This window comes from Macadamia integrifolia, unplaced genomic scaffold, assembly GCF_013358625.1.
Source record: "Macadamia integrifolia cultivar HAES 741 unplaced genomic scaffold, SCU_Mint_v3 scaffold381, whole genome shotgun sequence".
Taxonomy (NCBI): domain Eukaryota; kingdom Viridiplantae; phylum Streptophyta; class Magnoliopsida; order Proteales; family Proteaceae; genus Macadamia; species Macadamia integrifolia.
In genome coordinates, this window is record NW_024869847.1 from 374412 (window position 1) to 398384 (window position 23973).

At 37.0% G+C, this 23973-nt stretch overlaps 2 protein-coding genes across 2 annotated transcripts; both read right to left on the bottom strand.

Annotated features, from left to right (window-relative positions):
* Positions 1 to 15595: 15595 nt before the first annotated feature.
* Positions 15596 to 19740, bottom strand: LOC122068395 (putative pectate lyase 2). The gene is made up of 4 exons (XM_042632244.1): positions 19375 to 19740; positions 17655 to 18010; positions 17170 to 17305; positions 15596 to 15799 (listed from the first exon to the last, which is right to left on the bottom strand). The coding sequence occupies exons 1-4, from the start codon at positions 19621 to 19623 to the stop codon at positions 15596 to 15598; spliced, it is 945 nt and encodes a 314-aa protein (XP_042488178.1). The 5' UTR covers positions 19624 to 19740.
* Positions 19741 to 21112: 1372 nt separating this feature from the next.
* LOC122068386 (putative pectate lyase 2) lies at positions 21113 to 23202 on the bottom strand. The gene is made up of 2 exons (XM_042632233.1): positions 22837 to 23202; positions 21113 to 21472 (listed from the first exon to the last, which is right to left on the bottom strand). Exons 1-2 carry the CDS (start codon positions 23083 to 23085, stop codon positions 21113 to 21115), a joined length of 609 nt encoding a protein of 202 aa, XP_042488167.1. The 5' UTR covers positions 23086 to 23202.
* Positions 23203 to 23973: the final 771 nt, after the last annotated feature.

A 23973-nucleotide genomic window follows, 5' to 3' on the forward strand; every position in this document is an offset into this window, starting at 1 on the left:
AAGTTCCAGTCCAAGATCCAAAAAATCAAATGGAAAATTTCCCCAATTTTTTTAGTTCTATTTTGTTCATTCTTGACTTAGACGAGGGAGACTGACTATTGATATACTAGGCACTCCCACAACCCTCCTCCACTAAGCAAATTGGGCAGACTGTGTGACCACTTTTTTTTTTTTTTTTCATTAGTCCCTTGGGAGAGTTGAAGTCAGTATGTTGTCAGTTTTATCAGCCCTTGCATCTTTGCATTGTGCATTGTCCATTATGAGTCTACATCCTCTGCAGTGAGCAGTGAGGTGTGGTGAACATCAGACGACTGAAAGCGTCTGGGCACACGCCCCAAAGGGCTCCCAGCCACTTGATGCTAACTGCGCTGGTGCAGCGGCTGCAAACGATTTTCATACGTTCATTATATGCATGGTTTAAGGATTTGTCACTACACACTTGGGAGGTAATGCTTAGGACTTTACTTCCCTATTCTGTTTATCATTTCCATTATATCTCTCTTTTTTTTAGCATTCTATTATATTGAACGTCGATAGTCTAAGAAGGCTGGTTGTTAAGTATGGTTGAGCAGGGTGTTTAACACCTTCCTTGTACTGTATTTGTTGCACTCAATCTATAGTTTAACCAATCCATATCAGTCATACATGGAGTCATATTGATGAATTCTAGACACTAATCTAGGTGGTAACTCAATTCGTAAATGATAAGAAGACCCAAAAAAAAAAAAATTGATTAATTGAAAATACTTAAGATATCAATGTTCTAGTTTGAGTTCCTATATTCCGTAACAAAAGTATCATTTCGTTTGTAGGCTTGAGACAAAAAATTTGTATGAACAAAAAGTTACAAACATCCAAGAAAAGAGGTATGGCACTCCAAAGCCACGATTTGGTACTATTATCGGACAGTAGGGTTCCCAATTCCTTTGCATCACTCTAGATATCTTTCATCTCTCATTTATTATTGGCTTGCTTTATCCCATGGTGAAGGCTTCTAGTTGTGACTTCAATATCATGTAATTAGCATAAAGTAAGACACATTTTTCTTGATTGATAATGCTACCAGCCCATCTAGATATATTGTTATTAAGATCAGTAATACCTGTACGTATTAAGACAGTGCAGTTTAAAACTAAAAAATTTGGTGTATTTAAGGGTATGGAATATGTAGAAGACACATGCTGTCCAATGAGATGAGGGGATCGGGATATCCAATACTTCGCCTTATATAGGTCATGAGTATGGATTGGGGATTTAGCATGTGCAAATGTGACCTGGTTCCTATGCGTCCATATGTAATAACAAGTTATGATAAAAGTAATAATAAGGACTTTATTAAAATCATAGAAAATTATTATATTTTAATTAGGGAATGCTCTATATTTTGTAGGGGAAGAGGATGTTAGGATTTGTATATATTTAGACTATTTCTTTGGTATTAGAGTGCAAGTTTAGGAGGGTAGTTATGTAGGCAGTGAATCAACTTTTGTATAGATTCAAGGATCCTACCCACATCAACCTCAACTTGCCTTCTTCGTTGGGTAGATTAGCTCTTCAATCGGTACTGCGAGTGTGGCAGTTTCCAATAAACCCCAACAGAAATGGTTGTGCGATAGAGTAATAAGAGAGGAGAGGCAGTGTTGGTGTACGATATCTTGTATTATGCCGTAGTTTAATCCACATCGTACTGGTGCAAGTCCCCTGACAGAACATCAGTCTCACTTACCGATAAACGGGCCGTAGGGGTTGCAAGGGGTCAAGAGGCCCCCTGCATAGTGGGCGTGTAGGATTTGTACTTTCCGGTGTTAGGATTTTTCACTATATTTGTAGCAGAGTTACTTTCTTTGTAGGAAATTATGAGCGGTGTGAGGAATAACGTTGTAACCCTATTCTCCATTGATAATGAAGTAGAATCTCATCTCATTGAGGACATAGGCAATCTTGCTGAACCTCGTAAACCTGTATGTATTTTTTATTATTTTTTTTCATCACCTTCTGCATCGCCTTTAAGGCTGCGTTTCTACAGGTAGGGCAGGGAAGAGAGAGGGTTGAGGTAGGAATGCAAGACTATGGTCAGCAAGGGTAGCTACAATGAAGGACTAGGGAAGTGAGGCGGGGTTTGGAGACGGTATAGGGAACAAGGCAGAGGGAGGCAAGGTTGTGCCAAGAAAAGTAGGAGAGGGGTTTGGGCAGGGATACGGGTCTCGATTGAGGTGGGAAAAAGAATAAAGGGCGGTAGGGGCGAGGGAGTAACTATTACAAAGATTGGGTCGAGATTGGGCAGGTGACTAGAGAGAGAGAGAGGTTGTCTAGCTGCAATGAAAAAATGGGATTGCAAGAGGATCCAGCAATCGATAAGATGCTAACATATACGATTAATTTCATTACTCTCCACTAGTGTACACATCATTTTCCCTTAAAATTTAATTCCTTAATTCTTTAATTCTTTAATTCTACTGGAAGGACTTATGATCAAGTCCATAATTCCGAAGAAGTGGTTTTCAAAAATTTAGAAGTTGCCATCAATAACTATACTATACCCAAAATACCTGAATCTGAAGTATATCATTGAAGGACTTCTACTTTTCATAGTGATTATGTCATAAAAACAAGCGGAAGCACCCATACTCTTCTCTCTGATCAAGAACAAATTCAACTTCTGACGAGTTCTCAAATTCAGAGGCATAGAGAACGTGAATTTAAGTTTATCCACATTGGATTAGTGCAAGTGGCATTAAAACCCTTAACACTTATAGGGTTAAACAGTGTTGTATTTGCTGTTGTTCGTGATGCCTGATTGCTTAATTTTAATGAATCTCTTATGGGTACCATTGAAACCAGTCTCTGTGAATGATTAGTCTATTTTCAGTATAGACCTAATCTTACTATGTCCTTAACAGATACAAATATTCTTGATGGTACTGTCATTTCCTTAAAAACTTATGGATATCATATCGCTTCGGGAACTCAGAATCTCTCTGTGACTTACCGTATCTATTATAAAGTAATGACTACCATCGCTTTTAATGCTAAGGTAATAGATCCTCGTGGGCAGACTGTGCTTTTCTAGGCTAATTCCAACCGATCTCAAACTTTTGTCCCCCGATGTATTAGATAGTAAAAAATAAATCTTTCAGAATCTTGGACTTTAACCTCTGTGGCTCAAACCTAACCACCTTTCAAGACAACTCCATCCAACATCACCCAACTCTCTTCTGGTGATGTCGAGATCACTTTTGACCGTAGACTCGATAATACTCGTAGATCTACTTCTTTTGTGATTTCTTCTTCCTCTGAGTTTTTACATATCAAGCACCAGCTCATGCTTCAACATCTTGAGCTTAGTGCGAGACATTTGATGGAATAATCAACCTTCGGGGTACTAATAATACACCAACATAGGGTAATCAACCTGTTTATGGTCCTCTTCAAAGAGAACCCTCTCAGGCTAATCAGCCACCTGTTGTTCCTGATGATACTGAAAATGGGTCTTCATCTCCAACACTCTCTGATATGCAAATGTCTATGGGAATATATATGTTTCATATCACTAAAGAACTCAAATTTCAAATCAATAGACGATTCCTTATTCAGGAATATAAGTCTACTAGGAATGCTGGAAAACAACTGATCTTTGAAAAATACTATTCCATTCTATAGTGGCAAGAACTTCATGAGAAATGGGTTTCGCATATGGAAACTCATCAAATAAATCTCTCATTCTTTCAGTGGTTAAAAATACCTAATGGACAAATCACCTAATCCTCCATAGGTGAATGAAATTAAGCAGGTATCAACCACTTATGTTATTAAAGAAAGAACAGAAATTGAATCTATTTATCCTCCTCCTCAGGCCTTAAAGATAGGAACCAATTAGATGGCGGCTCCTCTAAAAACTTCTAGTTATATCTCCTCTCCATTAACTGAGACTCATCTTAGTCAAATTGTTGAACAAAACAATTATACTAATCTGTGTCTTCAGTCCATAGGAAGCCAGGCTGATCGTATAGAGATAAAGATAGATTCCTTAAAGGCTTCTATCCCATCTACTTCTTATGCTAAAACTGAGCATAACTAAAAGCCAATTCGGTAGGCCACATTTGGTATCAAAGACTAGACACCATTTTTTCTAGTTTTGAGTCAATAAAAGTTTCGATCAATATATCATTCTGTCAATACCGCCTACCGTCAATACTATCTCACTTTAAAACGCCTATCCACGGCAACACGGCTGCGTATGACTTGGGTGTAGGTCAATACGACTTGGGTGAAGGTCTATATGACAAAGAAATACAACCAAAAGATGGTCTTTACGACTTTGACAACTTTCAACTTAGCTTTAATACCAAATGTGACCTGGATCGGGAAAGATAAATTTTATACTGTGAGGGAAGCAAGAAGGCAAAGAGTTTATCTCTTTCTAATTTTGATTTCAGATAAATTGGTAATTTCTTCTTTTAGAAACTGAGAAAAGTAAACTGGATCTTGAGAGTAAAAAGACAAATAGAATTCAATATAAGCAAAAGAAATATCTAACAGATTCTCTAATAAAGCAAACCGATTTTTATAATTTCTAAAAGCAAGCATAATATATGAAAATAATAAGTTTAAAGAGAATAAGACTTACATTTATGGTCCTCAATTACAGAATTTGATACTTCAACATAAACTTTACTCACTTTAGTTACAAACAAACTCCAATACAAACTCTACTCACAAGCACACATAGGATGAAGTCAAGTAGGCATCAAACCAACCAGATGTGACTTTGAACAGTTAAAGATAAGTTGTTCTTATCACGACACCTACCTAATAAGGTGTGAAGCAATTTTTAGAAACTGATTAGCTTCAATCGAAAGTTATATTATCGTGTAGTCTAGCTAGGTGACTAAAAATAAGCCACGAAATGAGATTCTCTGGCATTCCACATGAGATGGCCCACTATTTTTTAGAATAGTTTCAGTTAGGTGAATTTTTAAAGTATCCACCCGTGACACTCACTATAATGCACTTATAGTACTGCGTGACCATGCTAAGACATCAGTCTAACTCAAATGGCACTAGATGTGGATGCTTGACATTTGGCAAGAATCAGAATCGCGTGTCTAATTAACATGGCACTGGGTCAAGGTGCAGTGAGACCTCTTTTTCCTCTCCACCCTTTTTTTTATTTATAGATCAGGCCGTTGAGCGAATTGGCTTCCATCATCCAAAAGAGAGAGAGTTAATACAAAGGAGGAGGATGACGGGGCTGGGTCGTCGGGTTGAATATTAAACCCGATAGCGGATAAAATTCTCTCTTGGATCTGTTCATCAGATAAATATGGAAGACGACACCTAATAGTGTTGAAGATGTTCAAAAATGGTTTTTGGGCTGTCGTTGTGGATGAAGGAGATGCAAGGGACATATCCGAACCAATGCCTCTTTTAGGCACAAATCGCGAACCAGTTAAAGGTGAAATGTCGAATTTATCCCACCATTTAATTATAATATTTCTTTCTAATGTGGGAATATAATTCCATTCTTTAAATTCATCAGTAGTCAATCGATATTTCTATTGAAGAATCCAGGGAACTTCGTATAAGGTGAAGAATTGGACGAAGAGAATCCTGGAGTCCAAAGGTTGATTAAAATTTTAAACTTTAGTAACAGACTGCTGAAGAGCTGAAGGAAGGAATTCCAAAGGAGGTGGTCCCTAGGTGAAGAACTATTGCAAAAACCAGTTCGGAACACCTAATAAGGTGCGTTGAAGATGAAACTTCTTAAACCAGGAATGGGTTTCATGGTCATCCTGATATAAAAATACCATGTCCCAAGCTTTGACACAATCAGCATAATTATATGACCTAAGTTTAAGGCCAGAGAGATCATAAAATTCTCATTTAAATGAGGAAGAAGGTCTCCATTCACGATCCCTTATGATGTTTAATATGTTGAGCTTCGAATAAGCCCCAACATGAGAACTTCGATAGGAGTGCTGAATATGAACACTCTAAGTTTCTTCAAGAATTCTTTCATAGAGATAACGAGTTTTATCACCAGAAGATGGATGGAGATGGTCTTGAAGGTAAATGATTGCAAGCTTTGATGGGGTATGATGAAGGTGGATGTTTTCAATGAGAATGACTGGGATAAAATTTATTTCTATGAATGAAAAATTATTAATAGCCTTATTTAAGGTTGTTGAAGGAGTCTGAGTTGAAATATGAGTGAATGCTTTTTTTAGTTGCCTAGAAGAAGAGGAGGCAACTTCTTTATTAGGAGAGGCAGGGATTATAGCCTTCTGTTTAGGAGCCCCGCAAAAAATTCTCAGGTTAGAAAATTAGGTAAACTGTTAGTATCTCCTTTAATGAATTCAATATCAAAATCGAAAATAAAAAGAAGCCACTGCCACCAAGCAAAGATTTGTTTGGAGGCTAGATTTTTAACAACTTTCTCAAGGATGTTTTTAGTAGCTTTGCAAACCACTCGAACAAGAAATTTTTTATTACAAAAATCACTTTCAAATTTGGTTATACACAAAACAAGTGAAAAGATCTCTTTTTTTATTGTAGAATATTTTTGTTGGGTTGAATTCCAGGTGCCTGAAGTAAAATGTACTAAGACTTCTTTTAGAAGAATAGGATATTTTTGCTTCAAGATTCCTCCAAATCCAAATTCGGATGCATCTATTTCAACAATCTGAATTATGTTAATAATTCTTCATTCATAGAAATAAATTTTATCCCAATCATTCCCATTAAAAACATCCACCTTTGTCATACCCTATCAGAACTTGTAACCATTTACCTTTAAGACCATCTACATCCATCTTCTGGTGATAAAACTCGTTATTTCTATGAAAGAATTCTTGAAGAAACTCAGAGTGTTCATATTTAGCACTCCTATCGAAGTTCTCATGTTAAGGCTTATTCGAAGCTCAATATATTAAACATCATAAGGGATCGTGAATGGGGACCTTCTCCCTCATGTAAATGAGAATTTCATGATGTCTCTGGCCTTAAACTTAGGTCATATGATTATGCTGATTATGTTAAAGCTTGGGACATAGTATTTTTATATCAGAATGACCATGAAACCCATTCCTGGTTCATGAAGTTTCATCTTCAATGCACCTTATTAGGTGTTCCGAACTAGTTTTTACAATGGTTTTTCACCTGGGGACCACCTCCTTTGGAATTCTTTCCTTCAGCTCTTTAGTAGTCTATTACTAAATTTAAAAATTTTAATCAACCTTTGGACTCTAGGATTCTCTTCGTCCAATTCTTCATCTTATACGAAGTTCCCTGGATTCTTCAATGGAAGTATCGATTGACTACTGATGAATTTAAAGAATGGAATTATGTTCCCACATTAGAAAGAAATATTATAATTATATGGTGGGATAAATTCGACATTTCACCTTTAACTGGTTCGCGATTTGTGCCTAAAAGAGGCATTGGTTCGGATATGTCCTCTACGTTCCCTTCATCCACAACGATAGCCCAGACTCCATTTTTGAACATCTTCAACACTGCTAGGTGTTGTCTTCTATATTTATCTGATGAACAGATCCCAAGAGCGAATTTTAACCTCTATCGGGTTTAATATTCAACCCGACGACCCAGGCCCATCATCATCCTCCTTTGCATCAACTCTTCCTCTTTCGGATAACGGAAGCCAATTCGCTCAACGGCCTGATCTGTAAATAAAAAAAGGGGGGGAAGAAACAGAGGTCTCACTACACCTTGACCCAGTGTCGTATTAATTAGACACGCCATTCTGATTATTGTGAAATGTTAAGCATCCATATCTAGTGCCATTCGAGTCAGACTAACGTCTTAGCATGCGTCATGCAGCACTGTAAGCGCATTATAGTGAGTGTCATGGGTGGATACTTTAATAATTCACCTAACTGAGACTCTTCTAGAACCAGTGGGCCATCCCACATGGAATGTCTGAAAATCTCATTTCGTGGCTTATTTTTAGTCACCTAACTGGACTACACGGCAATATAACTTTCGACTGAAGCTTATCAGCTTTCAAAAATTACTTCACACCTTATTAAGTATACCTAATTCGTGATAAGAACACCTTATCTTTAGCTGTTCAAATGTCACATCTGGTTGATTTGATGCCTATTCAATGCCAACTCCATCAAGGCCCATCAATGCATCTCTCAACCAAATTGAAGAAATTTTTGGTGTTCGTCATCTATAAAAAGAAGTTCCCTCTCCTTAAAAGGATACGAAGAAAGTTTTTAACATTTTTCTCTTCATCATCCTTTGTGTGCTTGTGAGTAGAGTTTGTATTAGGGTTTGTTTGTAAGTAAAGTGAGTAAAGTTTGTGTTGAAGTATCAAATTCTGTAATTGAAAACCATATATGTAAGTCCTGTTCTCTTTAAAACTTATTATTTTTATGTATTATGTTTGCTATTAGAAAGTATAAACATCAGCTTGCTATATTAGAGAATCTGTTAGATATTTCTTCTACTTATATTGAATTCTATTTGTTTTTTTACTCTTAAGATCAAGTTTACTTCTCTCAGCTTCTTAAAGAAGAAATTGTCAATTTATCTGAAATCAAAACTAGAAAGAGGCAAACTCTTTGCCTTCTTGCTTCCCTCGTAGCATAAAATTTATCTTTCCCGATCCATGCCACATTTGGTATCAAAGCCAAGTTGAAAGTTGTCAAAGTCGTAAAGATCATATTTTGGTTGTGTTTCATCTTTGTCATATAGACCTTCACCCAAGTCGTATTGACCTACACCCAAGTCGTACTCAGCCGTGTTACCGTGGATAGGTGTTTTAAGGTGAAATAGTATTGACAGTAAACGAACTTGATAGAAGGATATATTAACCAAAACCTTTATTGACTCGAAACTCGAAATTATGGCTTCTTACTTTAGGTCCAGTTCGAGAAGATCTTTCTCCTCTGAGGCAAGCTCTACTGGAAGGACTTATAATCAAGTCCATAATTCTGAAGTAGTGGTTTTCAGAAATTTAGAAGCTGCCATCAATAACTATACTATACCCAAAATACCTGAATCTGAGGTATATCATAGAGGGACTTTTGTTTTTCATAGTGATTATGTCATAAAAACAAGCGAAAGCACCCATACTCTTCTCTTTGATCAATAACAAATTCAACTTCTGACGAGTTCTCAAATTCAGAGGCATAGAAACGTGGATTTAAGTTTATCCACATTGGATTAGTGCAAGTAGCATTAAAAGCCTTAACACTTCTAAGGTTAACTAGTGTTGTATTTGCTGTTGTTCGTGATGCCCGAATGCTTAATTTTAATGAATCTCTTATGGGTACTATTGAAACCAATCTCTGTGAATGACCAATCTATTTTCAGTGTAGACCTAATCTTATTATGTCCTTAACAGATACAAATATTCTTGATGGTACTATCATTTCTTTAAAAACTTATGGATATCATATCGCTCCAGGAACTCAAAATCTCACTGTGATTTATCGTAGCTATTATAAAGTAATGACTACCATCGCTCCTAATGCTAATGTAATAGACTCTCATGGGAAAACTGTGCTTTTCCAGGCTAATTCCAACATATCTCAAACTTTTGTCTCCTGATGTATTAGATGGTCGAAAATAAATCTTTCAAAATCTTGGACTTTAACCTCTGTGGATCAAACCTAGCCACCTTTCAGGAGAACTCCATCCAACATCACCAAACTCCCATCTGATGATGTCAAGATCACTTTTGACAGTAGACTCGATAGTACTCGTAGATCTACTTCTTTTGTGATTTCTTCCTCCTCTGAGTTTTCTACATATCCAGCGCCAGCTTTGCTTCAACATCTCGAGCTCAAAGTGACACATTTGACGGAATATCAACCTTCATGGTACTAATCATACACCAACACAGGTTAATCAACATGTTTATGGTCCTCCTCAAAGAGAACCCTCTCAGGCTAATCAGCCACTTATTGCTCCTAATGATACTGAAAATGGGTCTTCATCTCCAACATTCTCTAATATGCAAGCTCTTATGGGAATATATATGCTTCCTATCATTGAAGAACCCAAATTTTAGATCAATATTTGATTCCTTATTCAGGAATATAAGTCCGCTAGGAATGCTAGAAAACAACGAATCTTTGTAGAATACTATTCCGTTCTATAGCGGCAAGAGCTTCATGAGAAATGGGTTTCGCATATGGAAACTCATCAAATAAATCTCTCGTTCTTTCAGTGGTTAAAAATCCCTAATGGAAAAATCACCTAATCCTCCACAGGTGAATGAAATTAAGAAGGTATCAACCACTTATATTACTAAAGAGGGAATGGAAATTGAATCTGGTCATCCTCCTCCTCAGGCCTTAAAGATAAGAACCAATCAGATGGCGACCTTTTCTAAAAACTTCTGGTTATACCTCATCTCCATTAACTGAGACTCATTTTAGTCAAAATGTTGAACAAAACAATTATACTAATTTGTGTCTTCAGTCCATAGGAAGCCAAATTGATAGTATAGAGACAAAGATAGATTCCTTAAAGGCTTCTATCTCGTCTACTTCTTATGCTAAAATTGAGCATAACTAAAAGCCAATTCGACAGACCCCTGCTTCTCAAATTAGAAGCAACCAATCCATCCTTTTCAGACCTCCTCCTGTGTTGGATATCCCAACTCGAAAGACTGAGTCAACCATTGTTGATGAAATAATATCTCGCCTTAGTCAGCTTCGGGTTTCAAAGAACAAAGTAAAACAAGCTATAACTCTTCTCTTGCTGATCATTCAAATTCTGAGATTGAAGTTACTGAGAAAGAATTTTAGTCTATGCTACTTCAACAGGCAGCAATTCCTGAGCCAATTCCTCAGCTTAATCGAGTAATGAGGAAAGCTCATAAAATTATACCTACGGCACCGACAAACTATTATTATCCTCAACCTTCTCCTGTTGATCTTCAATATGAAATGGAAGGCGAGCCTGCTACGTTTGATGGTACCTCCATTGTTGAATGGAATATTGATGGTTTATCTGAATATCAAATCATTAATCTTCTAAAACAAATGCTTATATATGCCACAGTGGTAAAATGACATCAAACTATCGATTCGGTTGTTGCTAAAATGATAACAACTGAATTTTCTGGCCAACTTCGTGGTTGGTGGGATTTCAATTTATCCGAAGAAGTTTGGAATCAAATCCTTAATGCCATCACCAATGTTCCGCAAAATCAAACTGAACAACTCGCTGATGGTACTTTTACCCAGCGAACACTCTATGTTAACCAAGAAGATGCGGTAAATACTTTGGTTTACACTATAACTCTCCATTTGTTGGACCAACTGAAATCCTAGTTGATCGAATAAGAGAACAACTTATGAATCTTAGATGTCCTACACTATCTCATTATAGATGGTATAAAGATGTCTTCTTTGCTAAAGTCTTTGCTAGAGATAACTGCAACAATGCCATATGGAAAGAAAAGTTTATCTCGGGTAAAAGGTTCGGTATAGACTTAAAGCAAAGTATAATGGCACAATTCTCTTCAAACAATATTCCTATAGAGAATTAGCTGTCGAAGTTTGTAATGAAGATCTTCAACTCTGCATAGACCTTAAATTAAAGAAACAATTGTCTAAAGAAAGATAAGCTGGATTCAGAGAACTAGGAGATTTTTGTGAGTAATTTGGTTACGAGAAGATTCGTCTTCCAAACACTAAGAAGACAAAAAAAACTCCCCAAGTTTTCTAAGCCTAAATATCAGACTAAACAATATAGTTCTAAACCCAAGCGCTTCTTCAAGAAATGCTTCTCAAAATCTCGTCCTCAAAACTCTTTTCTTAATAACAAACCCCCTGTTTGTTACAAGTGTGGAAAAATAGGACATTATCAATACAAATGTCGAACTAAAGTAAGAATAAATGCCTTAGAGATTGATGATTCTCTAAAGCAGAATCTTGAAAAGGTCTTGCTCTATAGCTCGTCCGAGCTTGAGTCTGACACCAAGTCCAACTTAGATCAAGAAATTTCTCAACTTGAGTTCAACAGTGATTCATCTGAGTCTAAAAACTAGACTCCCCACTGCAGTTGTGATCCCTATCAGGAAATGCTTAAAGAAAATGGCTTAATGGTTCTTTCAACAGACGAATCATTTCTCTTAAAAGCAATTGACCAAGTTACTGATCCTATAACTAAGGCTCAATTATTACATGAATACATTACCTTAGTGAAAGGACAACACTCGGTCTAGCCCAGTTCCTGCCGTACAGCCTACTGTGAAAGATTATAACTTTAAAACTATAATCAATCAGATTAAAGCTACTTCTCAAACCCGTGAACCCATTGTTCAGGAATTTCGAAGAGATCTCAACAAAGTTAAAACTGAAGTTAGGAGTCTTAAGCGAAGAATTCAGACTCTTGAACTATATAATGAAAATCAGTTGATTGAGCCTGACTTCAAAGAAGAAGCTTCCTTTAAGGATCTACGAGCAACTAAAGATACAGTGCTAGTACCTCTACAACTACTGTTGCAGTTTCTCCTGAAGATGCTCAATTCCTTACTGTTCAACAGGTTCAAACTCATTGATGGCTTATAATAATTGATATTGTTGTCAATCGAGAATTTAACGTGAAAACTATCGCCTTAATAGATTTAGGCGCATATATAAATTGTATTAACAAAGGACTTGTACCTTCTCAATACTTTGAGAAGACCACTCAAAGACTAGTTACGACTGATGGATTTAGGATGCAGGTTGAATATAAACTCCCATTTGCCTTTGTCTATAATAATGGACATTGCCTAAAGACCCCTTTTATAATGGTAAAAGGACTTTATCAATTTGTTCTTCTAGGCACTCCATTCCTATCCCAGCTATATCCATTACGGATAGACACAGTCGGTCTTCATTCTATGATTAATAATCACTCTATTACTTTTCATTTCATCGAACCCCCTAATATTTATACGGTGAATGAAATTCAAACTCAAATTCAGTCCAAAGAAAAATTTATATGCTATTTATCATCTAAAATCCAACAAAAGAGTATTCAACAAAAAATTGATGATCCTACCTTTCAAGCTAGAGTTAGAAACTTTCAAGCTCAACTTGAAAAGGAAGTTTGTTCTGAAATCCCTACTGCATTTTGGTCTCGAAAAATGCATATTGTCATTATTCTTTATGAAGATGATTTTTTAGAGAACCGAATTCTCACTAAAGCTCGGGTAGCTCAAATGCCTGATTATTTGAGGGAAACTTGTCAGAAAGAGATTTCTAAACTCCTTACTAAAGGTCTTATCAAACCTAGTAAATCTTTTTGGAGTTGCACTGCATTTTATGTGAATAATAATGCCGAAATTGAACGAGGTGCACCCAGACTTGTCATCAATTATAAACCCTTAAATAAGGTTCTTAAATGGGTACAGTATCCTATCCCTAATAAAAGGGACCTTCTCAATAGATTATATGCCTCGAGCATATTCTCTAAGTTTGATATGAAATTTAGGTACCGATAAATTCAGATATCAGAAAAGGATAGGTATAAGATAACTTTTGTTGTCCCATTCGGTCAATACGAATGGAATGTCATGCTTTTTTGCCTTAAAAATGCTTCCTATGAATTTCAAAATATTATGAATCAAATCTTTAATCAATATTCGCAGTTTATAATTGTGTATATTGATGATGTCCTTATTTATTCCCAGGACATTGCTCAACACTGGAAACATCTTAATATTTTCCTCTCGGCTATTCGTCAAGCAGGATTAGCTGTCTCAGCCAAAAAGATAAAACTATTTCAAACTAAAGTTGGGGCACTATATTTCATTATCCCGATTAAACGAGCTATTCAGTTTGCAGAAAATTTCCTAATGAAATAATAGATAAAACTTCCATCTCATAGAAGAGGGATAGTCACCTAAAGCACCATAGGTGCAATGACTCATGAGAAACTTATCCCTTCCAAAATCTAGCAACACAAGGTATTTTTGCCTATCCAGTGACAACTCTTGCACATAATGAGAAGTAGATGTTCTTCCTCTCACTCTTAGGGTTCACGAACCCTAATCTCATCCCCAAAGGAGAGAGAAAGAGAGTGTTTGAGATGCCTCCAATGGAGGAGGGAGAAAACTCAAGTGAGGATAGGGCCGCAGCATTGGGTGACCAGATGTGGACCTGGAGGTGACCAACTCACAGGCTGGTATTGGTTCATTTTCTTGACTTCTAAGTTGAGTCCAATGGTTCGGCCTTAGGCTTGTCTCACCACGCCTATTTCCATGTGTAGACTGACATTGGTGGGTATATTTTTTCCGTAACAGATTTGAATCCAGAACATAAATTGATGCAACTATGAATGGAGGAACTGGGTAAACTAGTGCCAACTCCCGGTATCTCATATTTATTGAAATCCAATATTGAATTTCCTAATCTCTCTCTCTCTCTCTCTCTCTCTCTCTCTCTCTCTCTCTCTCTCTCTCTCTCTCTCTCAATTTGTGAAGAGGCAAGATCCCACTGGAAAATCTACCAAATTTTTTTTGCATATAACATCTTTAATTCACAGTTAAAGATATTTACCAAATTAGTAAACCTCAAGTAACTATAAGTCTTATACCTCTCCAAAATAGTTAGTTACAATATAGTCTCTCCACTTAACAATATTGTGTAACAGACCTTAGACCTTAGGGCATCAAAAATAATTATTGTCACTACCCTAGGCAATCACAATTCTATGTACATAGAATTTGTATTGTTGATTGGACCACAAGATGTTACCAAGACATTAATAAAACATATATTAATAGTATTTAATATTTCTTAAAAAAATTATAAAAATTTTCAAAATGTGTCATCGGACTTTTGACCAATCATGTACAAATGTTTTCTCTGATACTCCCTAAGAGAAGGGATCCTTGTTGAGCACATCTTTCTTTCTCAGTCAGACACTGAATCTATAGTCTTGGAGACATCAACTATTGATAGACCAAAAACATATAATGCCTAGTTGCAATGATAAAGACATTTTAGGTCCAGGGACCAATTCTAAGGTACTGGTGAGAATCTTTTTCTTACATACCTTGACAAAAATCCATTCAAGATTTCCGAATATAAATAGTGTAACAACCATATGAACAAAAGGCCGAATTCCATCTACAATTGTAAATAATTTTTAGGTTACAACCTTAGATAATCGTAGCCCCTTTAATATAATGCAAACAAGTAAAGAATTAAAATGTTCAACAATTGATTTGATGGACACACTTCCATCAGAATGTGAACCTTGTAATAAATTTACGAGGATTAGCATGAAACTTCCGATGCTGAAGAAGATTGATTGCGGAATGTATGTGTATGTATTGGCTTAGAAATTGTCTTTATATGTAGTAGTTTCAATGTTAGAACACATTATTTCTTAGTGATTACCAACATATATGAGTATTTTTGTGAGGACTGATTAGAGATGTTGAGGCTAAATGAAGGTAGTAAAAAATGTTCACATTGAACTAATTGCAAGAAACAAAACCATTAATACTAGTAATAATAGTACGTAATAGAAGTAGTAATAAGAAGATCCTGAAGATATATAAATAAATAGATATCCACTGCTCTTTCATCTTCTTAACCTTCAATAGAATTAGCACCTAAATCTTTCGCAGGGTGCCTGCTGTTCTTGTTAAGGACCTTAAGGCTCTTGCATCTGAGATTGGGAACCACTGTTCACGGTTATAGTTAGGCATTGGTCCACCATTGCCACTTTGTTTAAAATGAGCTCCATTCTCAAAGATATCATTCACGGATTGCCAATTCCATGACTTGGTGTCACCTTGACCTTCTCTCCAAGTCACCTGTTTTATATTTCACTCATTAGATATTGTGAACGTAAATTGGGTTCCTTAATCCTTACCCATATCAAAATAAATAAATAAATGATGATGATGATGATGATGATGGGTTCCTTCTTTCAAGTTTCAACTACCTACTATGGATGGAATATCAAAATCATGGCAAATGATCGGATTGTTTTTGGAATGGATAAATGTCAAGGATCTCACTTCATTATATTATTTTTATTATTAGGAAAGAGAACGCTACTTGATAGTGCACGTGCACACCAATGCGCACGGCCAATGGGCATGAGTGTCTTCATTGCAGGGCAGTGTGATCTTTTCACACCCAATGTGCCTGGGCACAAGTACATGCTATCAGGTAGTGTTTTATTATTATTATGGTCAAGGGTTTTTTGTTTGAGAGCGACCCCTAAACCGAGACATAGGGGTGCATATCAGGGCATGATGGTCATTGCGCATCCCTTATGTCTGTGGCATTGGAGCCACTCTCGGGCAAAAAGCTCTCTATTATTATTATTATTAGCGGAAAGGCTCTTTTAGCCCAAGGTGTGCCAAATCAAATCCTCTCAAGTGTGCTCAGTGCACATCCGATGATTAGGATCAGTGCCTTGGTTTTACCAATCGTCGGATGCATACTGACACCTTAGGCATTGGAGAGGATCCAGATCCTAATCGGAACCTAAGGTGTACCAACAATTACACACATTATATTTTTTTTACTGTTCATATTCTATATTTTTATTGTTTTCTCGGTCTTCTTAAATAAATGAATAAAAAATGAGGATGCATATAAACGTGGTAGATGCCCTACTGCCTTAGGTTCAGAAAATACTATCCTTGGATAAAGGTATAAAGAAAAGAAAAGGGTTTGCGGCTTTTTAGATGGACTGATGTAATGGTTTTTTTTTTTTCCGGTAAATAAAAGAGTGGTTGGCATTGACATGACAGGTTTTCTTAAGAAACAATATACTAAAGTAAACAATTTAGGAAAAAGAATTAAAATGAATTTATATGCACCTATCTATTTTCATGCAAGAACATTGATCAAATTGGCAAACTAAAAATGCCAAAAAATTCGAATTCAGAGCTAATAACATTGATTCAATTGGCATTGACATAATAGGAATACTTTGTCTTATGAAGCAGGATCATTATAATAAATATGAAATTTTTGATAGGATTCATTTCAAGAGATGCAATGTGAGAGAAATTCAAACGTTATAAACTTTCGAAAAAAAAAATGTTTCAAAAACATTTGATAGTGCACAGAAGTGATACCCTCTATTTCCAAATCTTTGATTAACTTGGCAAAAAATGATACAGAAGTAGTAGACTATGAAAACAGGATCAAAAGCTATTCTGTTTACCTTTTTGTTCCCAGTTTTTGGTGCTATGAAGAGATTGGATTCACTTCTAATGCTAGGGTTCATGCTTCCTCCAATAGCATATTGTGCCCAACCTTGGTAAAGATTGTTCACCACATGTGCATACCCATGGCGGATCCTGCAATTTTTGTATGTGTAATTTGCAAAAATAGAAACAAAGGAATAAGAAAGAGAGTAGGTGACCTTAAGGGGGTAATCGAGTTGGCAAGGGATCTTCGCCTCAAGAAACATGTGATTCTGATTTCGACTCCTTTTACCTCCTTGAGGTCACTCACACGGGGCGTTTAGTGCTTTTCACTGCTTCCAGTGAAAGTTGAATGGTTCTCATTCAACTGTGGTATGACCCAATTCATACGGTTGTGGGGTCAATATGGACCAGTTGGAATAGTCAAGCTGAAAGCCTAGAAATCCATCGTTGGCAAAAAAAGAAAGAAAAAGAGAGAGAGTAGGGTGAGGAATCTATTTACCTTGGCATGCGTTGATTGCAATTGGGACCAAAATAGTTGAAGGCTATAGTTACCCTCATGTTTTTGTCCTGTGAGAAACTATCATCGTGACCCAAAAGCATCACCTTATCATGGTTCCGAAACCAATTGTTTGAGACAGTTACATCGGTAGAGCCACGGGTGATATCGATGAGACCATCTTGACACTGATAAAAGGTGTTGTGATCAATCCAAACTTTTGAAGATCCAACAAGGCGAATTGCATCACCATCGACCTGTTGTAGTTTCACAATTTTTGCTCCAGGACCCATCACTGAACCAGGAGCTTGGGAATGGCAGTGGTGAAACCTCAGGTTGTGGATGATGACATTGCTCACCTGATCCACATATTATTGTCAACAAAAAATTTTGTCATTTGATCTAAAATAAATGACCAAATTATGCAAGGGCAAGAAATCGCTACCTCATCGCATAGCCCCTAATCAATGCGGGGACTAATGAGAATGCATGTAGGAGCATCAACACTCATGGGATTTTTGTAATTCACATGGAATGGGGTGATAATTTCACTCGAAATTGAACTTGGTGTAATAACCAATAAGGTGCAAGGTCTATCTAGGCCAGATTGGACAGGGTTCCTCAACACAAGGAGTGGGTGAACTCACTGAACAAACTGAAAGTGCAGCATTTGGCAAGGCTCTTTTCCGACCATGCCCCTCTTCTCATCAATTTTGAAACTTCTCAGTTTAGGGTAGTTTTAAATTTCAGAAAATGTGGCTGTCTCAAGATCCATTTTTACATATGGTTAAACAATCCTAGGATGGTCCAGCTTATGGGAGTGAATTAAGCAAATTCGCCTTCAAGTTAAGAAGACTTAAAGAAATACTCAAAAGTATGGACTCGTAAGCCTTTATGTCTGGTGCAGGAGCCACGCAACCAGGTTATGTAGCTTTATTTTTTTGCATAAAGTTTTAAAGATATATAAAGGCCTAGGGGTGTCAATAGGTTAATTAAGCTGAATTGGTTTCAGTTGGGCTTAATTGGTCCCAATTAATTTAAGTCCTTATACCATGTCCACCCTTTTAGGTAACATAGGCAAGGGTAATGACATATTTCATCTATTTGCTCAATCTGTTTCTTGTCCATAATTAGACTCAATTTAATTGGACTAATCGGGTTATAATTGGAATTTAAATGGCTAATTAACTAATTGAACCATAAACGATCCTTAGATGGGCTATAATTGGGTTAAACAGGCATAAAAGAGGCTAAGCGAACTATAAAAGGTCAGTTATCAATCAGTCACAATATATAGTCAATCTTCGTTGGGCCACTACCTTGCACCCGGACCCGTTCAATTATTAATCGGTAGGTGCTTGAACCGACATGTTTAATAATTGGTCCAGCCAGTATTAAGCTTCAACTGGTTAATTCAGATGGGCCTATCGGTGCAGGCCAACTTTTGACACCCCTATGACAGTCAATTAAGGTGCAAAACTCTGGTATGCACCATAATTATTTAAGTGTGGAAAGGTGCATGGTCTCAGGTTCGATTCTCCATCTGTGCATCTCCGATTTAAGTAGAGATCGTGGCTGTGGATTGCTACACTAGTCTTCCCGAGGATTAGTCGAGGTGTGCATAAGCTGACCCGAACACCTTGATTAACAAAATTGAAAAACAAAAAAAAATTAAGGTGCAAAACTCAAATTACACAAGAGTGAGTGAAAGATGATTCGTTACCCCATTGAGCAAGAAACATGCACCATGAGCTATTTGAACATTGGCACCACGTCCATCGATGGTGATATAACTACCAACAATAAGTGGCTTTTGGAACTTGATGAGCATATCCCTTTGGAAGGTAATCCACACCTTCCCTCTAATTTTTGTCACTCCATACCTCAATGTCCCAACCTTTGGATTCAAAGGATCATCACTTGGGTCCGTAACTTTGTAATATGTTACCCCCACACCAATGTTATTAGTCATCTTCCCAGCAAATCCAACCGAGCATTTAGCCAGATTTTGCCTCTTGTTTCGCCAATTAGCATCCCTACGCCAGCAGCGATCAATCACATTTAGACTAAAACTTAAGTTTGCTAGGAAGATTAGGAGAATAGCAGTAGCGAAAAATCGCGAAATTTGGGGCCTCATGGTTTTTAATCTTCTTCACTAATTGCAGATATAACAGTAAAGCCAGACAATGATTCTGATAATGTCAATGGGAATTTGTAAATTTGAACCCTGGGTGAAGGTTTTGAGCTCTGAGAGAGAAAAGAGAGTACTTGTGTGTATATATATAAACAAACGGTCTCAGCCTTTATTACAAATAAATAAATAAAATAAAAGAACGCGCTAAGCTTCTTAATTTATTTATTAAAAACAGTATTAAGTTCTTCATTTATGCTTTAAGTTATGTCCTTTAGTAATTGTCATAGCTGTTATTAATGTGGAAAATGAAGCTTCAAATTCACCACGGATCTTGCTTCTTGGATGAATACGCGTTTCCATGAAAGCTATTTCATTCTTCCAAATATATATATAAAAGAACATTTTGTTTTCTTATAGAAAAAGATAATTTGTTTCCTTTCTTTTTTGGGAAGAGTGGATGTTCGATTAGGGGCATAAATTTGGCACTGATTACCCGAACCCACCTTAATCCACCCTGAGCCCAAATAAGGCCCGGGCTAAGTTTTCTAACCCCGAGGGCAGTTAGGATTGAAAATCATTAACCCTAGATCAGGGTTGGGTCCGGCCTAGACTGAGACCTAGGCCCGGCCGACCCAACCCTGATTTTTTAACTTGATTATATAATATGTTTAATATATATATATATATATACATAACATATTGTAAAATATAAACCCATCACNTGTGTAATTTGCAAAAATAGAAACAAAGGAATAAGAAAGAGAGTAGGTGACCTTAAGGGGGTAATCGAGTTGGCAAGGGATCTTCGTCTCAAGAAACATGTGATTCTGATTTCGATTCCTTTTACCTCATTGAGGTCACTCACACGGGGCGTTTAGTGCTTTTCACTGCTTCCAGTGAAAGTTGAATGGTTCTCATTCAACTGTGGTATGACCCAATTCATACGGTTGTGGGGTCAATATGGACCAGTTGGAATAGTCAAGCTGAAAGCCTAGAAATCCATCGTTGGCAAAAAAAGAAAGAAAAAGAGAGAGAGTAGGGTGAGTGGTTCTCATTCAACTGTGGTATGACCCAATTCATACGGTTGTGGGGTCAATATGGACCAGTTGGAATAGTCAAGCTGAAAGCCTAGAAATCCATCGTTGGCAAAAAAAGAAAGAAAAAGAGAGAGAGTAGGGTGAGTGGTTCTCATTCAACTGTGGTATGACCCAATTCATACGGTTGTGGGGTCAATATGGACCAGTTGGAATAGTCAAGCTGAAAGCCTAGAAATCCATCGTTGGCAAAAAAAGAAAGAAAAAGAGAGAGAGTAGGGTGAGGAATCTATTCACCTTGGCATGCGTTGATTGCAATTGGGACCAAAATAGTTGAAGGCTATAGTTACCCTCATGTTTTTGTCCTGTGAGAAACTATCATCGTGACCCAAAAGCATCACCTTATCATGGTTCCGAAACCAATTGTTTGAGACAGTTACATCGGTAGAGCCACGGGTGATATCGATGAGACCATCTTGACACTGATAAAAGGTGTTGTGATCAATCCAAACTTTTGAAGATCCAACAAGGCGAATTGCATCACCATCGACCTGTTGTAGTTTCACAATTTTTGCTCCAGGACCCATCACTGAACCAGGAGCTTGGGAATGGCAGTGGTGAAACCTCAGGTTGTGGATGATGACATTGCTCACCTGATCCACATATTATTGTCAACAAAAAATTTTGTCATTTGATCTAAAATAAATGACCAAATTATGCAAGGGCAAGAAATCGCTACCTCATCTCATAGCCCCTAATCAATGCGGGGACTAATGAGAATGCATGTAGGAGCATCAACACTCATGGGATTTTTTTGATTCAAATGGAATGGAGTGATAATTTCACTCGAAAATGAACTTGGTGTAATAACCAATAAGGTGTAAGGTCTATCTAGGCCAGATTGGATAGGGTTCCTCAACACAAGGAGTGGGTGAACTCACTGAACAAACTGAAAGTGCAGCATTTGGCAAGGCTCTTTTCCGACCATGCCCCTCTTCTCATCAATTTTGAAGCTTCTCAGTTTAGGGTAGTTTTAAATTTCAGAAAATGTGGCTGTCTCAAGATCCATTTTTACATATGGTTAAACAATCCTAGGATGGTCCAGCTTATGGGAGTGAATTAAGCAAATTTGCCTTCAAGTTAAGAAGACTTAAAGAAACTCTCAAAAGTATGGACTCGTAAGCCTTTATGTCTGGCGCAGGAGCCATGCAACCAGGTTACGTAGCTTTATTTTTTTGCATAAGGTTTTAAAGATATATAAAGGCCTAGGGGTGTCAACAGGTTAATTAAGCTGAATTGGTTTCAGTTGGGCTTAATTGGTCCCAATTAATTTAAGTCCTTATACCATGTCTACCCTTTTAGGTAACATAGGCTAGGGTAATGATATATTTCATCTATTTGCTCAATCTGTTTCTTGTCCATAATTAGACTCAATTTAATTGGACTAATCGGGTTATAATTGGAATTTAAATGGCTAATTAACTAATTGAACCATATACGATCCTTAGATGGGCTATAATTGGGTTAAACAGGCATAAAAGAGGCTAAGCGAACTATAAAAGGTCAGTTATCAATCAGTCACAATATATAGTCAATCTTCGTTGGGCCACTACCTTGCACCCGGACCCGTTCAATTATTAATCGGTAGGTGCTTGAACCGACATGTTTAATAATTGGTCCAGCCAGTATTAAGCTTCAACTGGTTAATTCAGATGGGCCTATCGGTGCAGGCCAACTTTTGACACCCCTATGACAGTCAATTAAGGTGCAAAACTCTGGTATGCACCATAATTATTTAAGTGTGGAAAGGTGCATGGTCTCAGGTTCGATTCTCCATCTGTGCATCTCCGATTTAAGTAGAGATCGTGGCTGTGGATTGCTACACTAGTCTTCCCGAGGATTAGTCGAGGTGTGCATAAACTGGCCCGAACACCTTGATTAACAAAATTGAAAAACAAAAAAAAATTAAGGTGCAAAACTCAAATTACACAAGAGTGAGTGAAAGATGATTCGTTACCCCATTGAGCAAGAAACATGCACCATGAGCTATTTGAACATTGGCACCACGTCCATCAATGGTGATATAACTACCAACAATAAGTGGCTTTTGGAACTTGATGAGCATATCCCTTTGGAAGGTAATCCACACCTTCCCTCTAATTTTTGTCACTCCATACCTCAATGTCCCAACCTTTGGATTCAAAGGATCATCACTTGGGTCCGTAACTTTGTAATATGTTACCCCCACACCAATGTTATTAGTCATCTTCCCAGCAAATCCAACCGAGCATTTAGCCAGATTTTGCCTCTTGTTTCGCCAATTAGCATCCCTACGCCAGCAGCGATCAATCACATTTAGACTAAAACTTAAGTTTGCTAGGAAGATTAGGAGAATAGCAGTAGCGAAAAATCGCGAAATTTGGGGCCTCATGGTTTTTAATCTTCTTCACTAATTGCAGATATAACAGTAAAGCCAGACAATGATTCTGATAATGTCAATGGGAATTTGTAAATTTGAACCCTGGGTGAAGGTTTTGAGCTCTGAGAGAGAAAAGAGAGTACTTGTGTGTATATATATAAACAAACGGTCTCAGCCTTTATTACAAATAAATAAATAAAATAAAAGAACGCGCTAAGCTTCTTAATTTATTTATTAAAAACAGTATTAAGTTCTTCATTTATGCTTTAAGTTATGTCCTTTAGTAATTGTCATAGCTGTTATTAATGTGGAAAATGAAGCTTCAAATTCACCACGGATCTTGCTTCTTGGATGAATACGCGTTTCCATGAAAGCTATTTCATTCTTCCAAATATATATATAAAAGAACATTTTGTTTTCTTATAGAAAAAGATAATTTGTTTCCTTTCTTTTTTGGGAAGAGTGGATGTTCGATTAGGGGCATAAATTTGGCACTGATTACCCGAACCCACCTTAATCCACCCTGAGCCCAAATAAGGCCCGGGCTAAGTTTTCTAACCCCGAGGGCAGTTAGGATTGAAAATCATTAACCCTAGATCAGGGTTGGGTCCGGCCTAGACTGAGACCTAGGCCCGGCCGACCCAACCCTGATTTTTTAACTTGATTATATAATATGTTTAATATATATATATATATATACATAACATATTGTAAAATATAAACCCATCACCCAAT